Source organism: Hydra viridissima, unplaced genomic scaffold, assembly GCF_058129835.1.
Source record: "Hydra viridissima isolate aposymbiotic clone 2 unplaced genomic scaffold, HvirCarnegie_v1 scaffold_3, whole genome shotgun sequence".
NCBI lineage: Eukaryota > Metazoa > Cnidaria > Hydrozoa > Anthoathecata > Hydridae > Hydra > Hydra viridissima.
In genome coordinates, this window is record NW_028324302.1 from 9,577,027 (window position 1) to 9,586,684 (window position 9,658).

Sequence of the window (9,658 nt, forward strand, 5' to 3'; positions counted from 1 at the left end):
TTAACAATAGTATTTTAACGACATTAACTTAGAAACTAATAAACGCTTTTAACCTTTTTATTGAATTTCTTAACGTCTTGTTTATCTTAACGTTTGTTAATAAAAAAGGAATGTCAAAGTTTAAAAAAATGAAGATCGCGAAAGAAAATTTATTACAATTATTACAATACAAAATTACAATTAACAATGATTCAGTCTTTGAATTACTACCATTTCAAAATACAACTGCGTAAAGGATAAAACTGCATTGCAATATGATAAAAAAGCACTACAAGCTTCCTATTTGATTAATGGGGAAGCATTCGCTAAGGCTGCAACCGACCTGATACTAATAACTGAGATTTCTTCTGGTTAACTGACAGAAACAGGCAGTGACTGTGAAGATTTTTTTTTTTTAATTTATTACAAAAAAATAATGGAAGACAGAATCTAATAAATAGATAATACACACTCTGTACCAACACAATGTTATACCCTTACATTAAAATAAAAGTAATTTTAAGCTTTAAAATTCTTTTTACCTAACTCTAAGCTTGAGGTCTACGCTAGTATAAACTATTTACTTTTTTAAATTGAATGCCATTTTTTGTGATTTGATATGTACGTTCGGAATTAGGAACACGTGTTCCTAATTCCGGACGAAAACTTTACTTTTAAAATTTAAAAATTAACAATATTTTTATAACAAATATACTTGTTGCTTAATATGGTTCGATTCAGTTTAGGTTCCAGTTTATTTATTAAAAAAAATTAATATGAAATTCAAAAATCAAGCGAAGTTATTCAACTTTAAGTATGATTTTGTTCGGAATTAGGGAAATCTACGGTATTTAAGATATTTGTTAACTATAAACCATATTTTGTCATTAAATACGATAACAGTTTAAAACATTTACATAAAGCGTATGATCTCATATTTTTTAAGTTTATTTAATCTCATATATCTTTTAACTTTATATTTGATCTCATAAATTTTTTAACTTAATTTAGCTGATAGTTTTAATGCTAGTTTTGTATGTTTGTGGGTAACCATCGGATTTAACATTATTATTACACTTGAAGGAAAGAAGCTTGTGTTTTCAACATTTTTATAAATAATAAAGTGTTCACTAAACTTCATAAAAAACCCAAGCTGAGAGAAATCTGATTTATCTTGATTAACGTTTTGGTTCTCTTTTGTAGCTCACCCTATTCCACGATTGGACTTAATAGTAATAATATTATTATAATTATATTATATAATAATAATATTATATATAGACAAGTGACTCTTTGGTCAAGAACATATGACTATCGGATTAAACATTACAATTATACTTCAGGGTATTAAAAAAGCATTTTAAAACTATAGCTTTCTCGCAGCGAGCACAACGTTGAAATTCTACATTTTCTATTCTACTAAAATCCTTTACAGAAGTTTCGCGTTCAATTCATACTTAGAAAATACCTCAAAAACGCTCATAAAAAACACCGCTCAAACTATATTTTAGGGATCGCCAGTGTATGGTTTACTAAAAATTTAGGGTGGAATGCAAGAACCGAACTTGAGTCAAGTTCGACTTGAAATCTCAAGTTCGACTTTGTCAAGTCAGACTTGAAAAATTGACTTGAGCGAATGCGTAAACGAGACTTGAAAATTTCAAGCTCGTGCTTGAGAAAGTCGAACTTGAAAAATAGTCGAGGCGTTGAATTTAGGGCGTTTATCGGAAAATGCACTTCGCAACCAATAGCGGTAATGGATTTTTTTTACGGGAAAAACCTTTTACTGAAACAAATTCCGTGTAATGATATTTGTATAATATACGATTAAATAAAAAGTTAATAACAGTAAAAAAAAAAAGTTCTTGCTATGTATTTTTCATCAGAAAAATAAATTCATCTTGGCACTTTCAGTTCCAAATCCTAAGTTGTTGGTAAACAACGGTTGGTCATATGTACCACTTAAGTGATCAAGACAATTTCTCTTGATTTCTCCATTTTAACAGATTCCATTTGAATTAAAATACATGCAAATGTTCTAGAAAATGCAGAATCTTATTTTGACGCTTTTTGGGGATGATACTATACTACAATGTATTTTTATTTATCTTTTTACTAATACTTTAATGAAAATAATGGTTTTTTTTAAAAATACTGAGAAAATTACTTTAAACAAAATTAGTTTTCTCAATACTAATACTACATAATACTATGTGTGTGTGTGTATATATATATATATATATATATATATATATATATATATATATATATATATATATATATATATATATACATATATATATATATATATACATATATATATATATATATATATACATATATATAGTTTAGAGCCTTTAACATTACTTGTGGTGTGCATTGATATGAAACCAATTTACTTCATTAACTCCCTTGAATGCTTTAAATTATTGTATCATATCCCCTAACTGCCTTCTTTGTTCTAGAGTTTGTAGATTGAGATAAGTTAGACAGGCTTTTATATATATAAATAAATAAATAAATTTATGGGTTTACCCACAGCTACAGTGTTTTGCCAAAAGTTGGCAAAACACTTGCTCAGCTGTGCAACAAATTAAACAAAGCTAGAAAATTTAATAATCATGAGTTTTCTGGTGGAATAGTTCTCCATTCACCATTAAATATGATTTTAGTTTTTCATAAAAAATAGTTGTGTATTTTTTTGTCACTGATGGTATTTAGAAGTATATTCCAAAGTTTAAGACCAAACTGAGATAATGCTTGATTGCTGAAACGATTATTGTATTTTGTTTCTTTTAGTTTTAGTGTTCTTTCTGGCATAGAGTATTGAATTAAATTGCATAACGACGTTAGTGCTTCCTGTTTAATAGATTTCTGCATTATTAAAACGACCTTGAAATATATATTATTTCTCTAATTTTTAGCCAATGCAAGTTGTTATATTCTTTGTTATTTACTTGAGTTTCTATTCTGGTGTTAAATCTTGCTGCACAATTCTGAGCAGTCTTGCTGCACAATTCTGAACAGACTGTAGTATCTTATCAATTCCAAAGTAGAGGGAGTTACAATAATGTAGTTGTGAAAATAATAATGACCATACAATGGTGCACAGATCTTTATGGGATAAGAATTGTTTTATTTTGGGTATTTTTCTCATTATATTGTAACAGTTTTTAACGGTCTTATTTATTTGTGTTTTTAAAGATAATTGATTGTTGAGTATCACATCTAGACTTTTTGCAGAATCAACAAATCAAATGCATTCCTTGTTAACAAAAGTACCCTTAATAATAATATCTTTTTGAATGTTAGGTGGTGCCATAATTAATATTTTTGTTTTTGATTGGTTTATGAATGGTTCACACATCCATTTAGAAATGTATTCAAGACATTTTGGTATATCCACAACTAGATATTAAAGAGATTTGGACCCAGGACTGTACCTTGGGGTGCTCCATATTTTACATTTTGGTAAGATGAACATGAATTACCAATTTTAACTTTTTGGGTACAGTTAACTAAAAAAGTTCAAATATATCTTTGGTTAGTTTAAGTAAAAGTGTTTCAGTCGAATGATGTTGTTTGTAGATAAGTGTTTTTACTAATATATATATATATATATATATATATATATATATATATATATATATATATATATATATATATATATATATATATATATATATATATATATATATATATATATATACATTTTTATATATTTATATACATATATTTATATATAAATATGTATATGTTTATTTATTTATTTAAAAATATATACAATATCAATACAAAATTATAATTTGTTTATCAGTAACTAAAGGAATGTTATACATTTACTATCACAACAATTTTTTTATCTGAAGAGTGTTGAGTAGAGAGTTTTATAATATATTAAATGAATAAAACCTGGTGTGTTACCTATAAAATCTCAGACTAACAGTTAAATTTTATTTTTTACAGCTTATATTGAAACAAGAAAAAGCTTCGAAACGAGAATATAACGATGGAAAACGAAAATAAAACGATGGAAAAGCTTCCAATTCGCGAAACAACCGTGAAATCAGATGATACGCGATTAAAGAATGGTTAAAAATTCTCTCAATTTTGACATTGTAATTTTAATTGTTATTTTGTTTGAAACAAACAGTCAAATCATATACAGTTTTATTTTATCTGTAAATTATAAACGTAGTTTTGCAAGATTTGCAATTGGCAAACTTTGTGGGAACTATACGGGTTACCCAGCGGGCATACCCATATGAGCCCCAGAGGAAAACCGCGGCCAAGATCCGGCGGGTTCCCGATGGGTTTCCCATATGGGTCCCAATTGCAAACCCAAATGGGTCCCTTACGGTTTTAAAGTACGGGATTTTACTGGGACCCATACGGGATACCCAGCGGGCATACCCATATGGGCCCCATATGGAAACCGCGGCCAAGATTCAGCGGGATACCGTTGGTCATCCCATACGGGACCCAGTTGCGGACCCGTATGGGCCCCGTACGGTACCCGTCTGTCAATCTTGGCTGGGAAGTCATTAAAGATATATTGCATCCAAAAGTTTTGTAATAATAGAGCAGTTATTTGAAAAGTTTCATGTTATTATATGTACGATTGTTACCAAGAAATTGTTACTTTCAACATGTGCTATGAAACATTTCTTAGCTATTAATTGTAGATCATTTATGACAACAGTCATGATCCTTATGCTGAAAATACCTAATTTGAGGTCCCACGAAAATTCATCAAGTCATTAAGTTCTTTTTAAGATATGAAATGATGGGGGAGTTAAATGGGTTGCAGGATGAATGAACTTTCAGAGGAGGTGGTGTATAGATTTAGGTGTAGAGCAGGGATTGGTAAGTAAAAGATATTGGGTACTGGACAAATAGCCCAAGAGAAATTAGGGTATATTAGACTTTTCTTGTCTTGATAACGAAATTTTTTGACGGAAAAAAACAGAAGAAGCTGTCTGATGAATTACTTTGTTGCCAGATTCAGAATCAGCGCTATCGATTTACATGGGAACATATAACGGCTTCTTTACATGCTTTTATGTGTTATACAGTGTTATTGAACGTTAAATATTATTATTGCTTGCAATTAATGTATGAAATGCTTTAAGCATATTTGCTGACCGAAATTCACTCAAAATATTTCTAATTTCTAAGCTACCTCGTGAGCTTGGATTGACCTTTCTTTAAAGGTTTAGCAATTTGCATTAAAAACTATTGCTTTAAATAGCTTTTGACAGTGCATTTTTAGCCCTTCTCTTTTCTGCGCTTCGTCTATAGTAAGCATCTGCGTATCGTTATCGAAATATCGAAACTAACCGATATTTTTTACGATAATGGGTTTCGATATGAATTGGTATATCCGATATGTTACGATATGATTCCGATAAAATATCGTTTGGGTTTCGATATGCACGATATCATTATCGCTTTTAGCGATAAATATCGCATAATTTATCGATAAAAATTGTATAACGATATTTTTGAGTTTCGATATGTACGATACGTTCCGATAAAATATCGTTTGGTTTTCAAAACTTTTCAATATTTTACAAAATTTTGTATTAGATATAACTAAATGTTAAGTTGTTTTATATTAGATATTTTACAATATTTTGTATTAGATTTAACTAAATGTTAAGTTAAAATATTTTGCAATATATTTTCTCAATTTATTGATTAAAATATTGATAAAAAATAATAATCGCCTATTTTTTAACGCCGTTTTTTAGATTAAGTTGTTAAAAACGGCTCAGGCAGTTAGGAGAACAATCCAACTTTTTTTTTTTTTTAAATAAAAACATACCGTGGTGTGACCTAACAAAGTCCTATGCGTTAAGAAAGTCCTAAATTAAAAATTGACAAATTTCGTATATATAAAAGAATCACTTGCGGAAAATAATTCTGTTGTTTAAACTAGATATCTAGTTTGATAAAATAACTAAATTTTTTTCTTTAAATGTTTATTTTATGTATGCGAAACTTGTCATTTCTTAAATTAGGACTTTCTTAACACGTTCGCTGCCGAGCTATTTTTAACTACGCGTTATTTCTTTGCCGAGCCATAATGTCTGCAATGATTAATTTTTGCCGAGGCTGTTTTGCGTGGTTTCATTCTGATTGCCAAGGCTAGATATTAACATTTCCATAAAAAAAATATTTTTAATCTGAAATAATTCTATACTAATTTTTATTCTGAATATAACTGACAAAAAAAAAAAAGCACTACGAGTATACTCGTAGTTTGGCAATGGCGAAGGAATTTTTTTCTCCAGTGCCGAAGTACTCGTAGCATTGCAATGAGTATAACTCATTGCGGTGACTACATCTTTTCAAAATGTAATTGAGAGCTTGAAAGTTATAATTAAGAAACGTAAGATGTAATTGAGAAATACAACAGGTAATTTAGAAGTCGCAAAATGTAATTAAGAAACACAACATGTAATTAAGAAATTTTAAAATGTAACTGAGAAACCCAACATGTAAATAAGTAATCGCAATATGTAATTTGAAACATATATTATAAGCTTTTCTCAATTACAACTTTCATCTTCTCAATTATATCTTTCGTTTCTTAATTACATCTTCCATGTTCTAAATTACATATTGCGACTTTTAAATTACATTTTGTATTTCTCAATTACATCTTACGTTTCTTAATTACAACTTTCAAGTTCAAACTTACATCTTGAAAAAGTGTAGTAATGTAGCTTATTTTATGCATTATTATTATAAATAGTGTTTCAATTTTTTTGTACATGCACATTGGCAGTTATCATGAGTAAACAAGGTAATTTATATTTTGTTTTCTTAATTCTAAATTGTTGTGTTTTTTAGACTAGAAGCTAAAATATATTTACACATTATATTGTATGTTATTGAAAATGTGAAAAAAAATTTGAAGTACACAATAAGATGTTTTTTAATACATTAAAAAACATTTTAGTGTGCACTTCGAATTTTTTACACAGTATACTAATTAATGTGTTTTATAGATGAGTAATTTCTTTTTTATAAATTGATAATTTATAAATTTATCTATCTCCTATCAGCTCAACACAGATATTCCACTATTGGATCAGCACATATGATTATGGAAGACTGTGAGGATAGTGAAGGTGATGATATTGAAGATTCGGATTCATTTTTCGCTTATACTACTACGTCTTCGAGCTTGACTGCATCAGAATCAGGTTTTGAAGATAATAACGCTGAAGAAAGTGATGACAATCAGTACACAGACGTTCATCTAGCAGCCACTGCAGAGGATTTTTTAATGCCGCCGAAAAGAGCTAGAACAACGGGTGGTCCATCTAGAAATTCAAACCAATGGAAAGATGAGCCGAATATTGTAAAACAAATTCAATTTTCTGCGGATCCTGGTTTGAAGATAAACATGGAGAGCAAGAAACCATCAGATTTCTTTAGACTATTTGTTACAGAAGAGCTTATAAATACTATGGCAGTTGAAACTAATCGCTACGCAACGCAAGAAATAAATAAGCAGCGTCCCCTCAGAAGAAGCTCACGTTTTAAAGATTGGAAACCAATAAATTCAGTGATATGCGGCAGTTCCTTGGAGTTCTTCTTCATATGGGGTGTGTCAAAATGCCATCTTTAGAACACTATTGGTCTAAGAACAGTCTCTATAGATTTCCCTTATTTTCTAGAAGAATGTCACGAAATAAATTCCAACTAATATTACGGTTTTGGCATTTTATTAACAATGAAGATTCGGGTAGTGGACGCTTGTGTAAAATTATTGGACTTCTCGATCACTTAAATAATGCAATGGATAACATCTACTGTCCTAATAAAAATATATCAATCGATGAGTCAATGATGCTTTGGAAGGGACGTCTTGTATTCAGGCAGTATGTGAAAAATAAAAGACATAAGTATGGTATCAAGTTCTATGAGCTTTGCGAATCAGATGGTATTGTACTAAAAGTAAAAATCTACTCTGGCGAGACAACTCTCGATAAACATTTGTTGGGTCAAACGGGAGCTATTGTTTTAGATTTAATGGAAAAATTTCTGGGAAAAGGTTTTCACCTGTACACCGATAGCTTTTACAATTCCTTTAAATTAACAAAGCACATGATAAATCAAAAAACACATATTTGTGGTACTTTAAGAACTGATCGAAATTTAAATCCAAAAGAGTGTACAAAAGCAAAACTAAAACAGGGAGACGTTATAAGCAGAAGCAGAGAGGGTGTAGTGGTTGCTAAATGGAAAGACAAAAGAGACGTGCTATTGATTAGCAACTTGCATTCGTTGCAAATGATTGAAGTGACAAACAGGAGAGGAGAGAAGAAAATGAAACCCAACATTATTAAAGATTACAATCAATGTATGTCAGGAGTAGATAGGGCGGAACAAATGGTATCGTACTATGATTGCCTAAGAAAGACAATTAGATGTTATAAAAAAGTAGCACTTTATCTCTTTGATACTTTTTTGTTTAATGCTTACTGTCTAAACAGCAAATATGGGGTAGATCACACAATTTCCTTGCTTAAGTTTAGAGAATTAGTTGTTACGGACTTATTTGGTGAACGTTTGAATGAAATTGTGCCTCGAATCACCAATAATTGCTTCCACTACTTGTCTTCAATACCACCGAATGAAAAGAAAAAATTCCCAACCAAACCATGTCGAGTCTGCTCTAAAATAAAACGTAAAGAAACACGAATTTGTGAAAATAGACCTCCGTTATGTATTGGCGAATGTATCATTCAACAGAATAGGTTTACACTTGAATTTTCATGAAATAAAATTAAATCAATATCAATGTTTTATTTTTATCTGTTTTAAGCTATTTCTGTCTTTATCCGCATTTTTTGTTAGGTTCCCTGGATTTTTAAAATAAAAACTTGAATGTAATATTTTCTGAAATCAAATGTGAAGCTAAGAAAAAAAAAAAAAAAAAAAAAAGAACAGACAAAACCAGTCATGCACAAATGTTGTTTGAAATAAGTTAGTATAACTACGAGTTTACTCGTAGTTGGCAAGCTCATGACGCCAGCTTACTACGAGTATTCTCGTAGTTGGCAAATAAATGACGCCAACATACTACGAGTATACTCGTAGTTGACAGCGAAAGTGTTAAAGCATAGGACTTTGTTAGGTCACACCACGGTAAGCGCTCCAAAATACTTTTATTTTTTTAAAAAAGAAAAAGTTATTCTTTAAATATTCGTAGCAATTGTGGTTTATTCGATTAAAACTCATTATTAAAGTCCGCTTTTTTAATAATAAAAAATACTTATGTGATTAAAATATCGTCTAGCTGAAATGTTGCCGCTAATTGTAGTGAATGGAAACTTTCGCTACCGGTTTCGGCCGAAACCGAATTCAAAATTTCTGCTTCGACAACCTTTTAGGGTAATTCCGTGTCAAAACAACAACAAAATTTCAAAAAAATAACCCACTATCTCTAAATGACTTAATTCTTTCAACAAAGATACTTAACTAGGCTAAAAAGAATTCCACAAAGTTGTTTTAAACAAATCGGAATATTTTAAAAGTTATGCTCGTTTAAAATTCAAAACTTTGTAACATTTTTACTTATCATGCGCCCCTAGCAACGTCCTTAGTAACAAGAAAATGTCAATACATACGTTGTTACCTTAACTATATTATTTCATAATTT

General features: G+C 29.8%; 1 protein-coding gene and 1 long non-coding RNA gene across 3 annotated transcripts; both read left to right on the forward strand.

The window, feature by feature from the left end:
* Positions 1-2,332: 2,332 nt before the first annotated feature.
* Positions 2,333-4,142, forward strand: LOC149890916 (uncharacterized). Of its 2 annotated transcripts, none has more exons than XR_016450995.1 (3): positions 2,333-3,257; positions 3,355-3,450; positions 3,946-4,142. It is a non-coding gene; the product is annotated as an uncharacterized LOC149890916 (long non-coding RNA). The 2 variants fall into 2 exon arrangements; XR_016450994.1 differs by having other exon boundaries at positions 2,333-3,123.
* A 2,224-nt stretch (positions 4,143-6,366) lies between these two features.
* On the forward strand, positions 6,367-8,797 carry LOC149890917 (uncharacterized). The gene is made up of 2 exons (XM_090082950.1): positions 6,367-6,790; positions 7,053-8,797. The coding sequence occupies exons 1-2, from the start codon at positions 6,778-6,780 to the stop codon at positions 7,619-7,621; spliced, it is 582 nt and encodes a 193-aa protein (XP_089939076.1). The 5' UTR covers positions 6,367-6,777; the 3' UTR covers positions 7,622-8,797.
* The last annotated feature ends 861 nt before the right edge of the window (positions 8,798-9,658 follow it).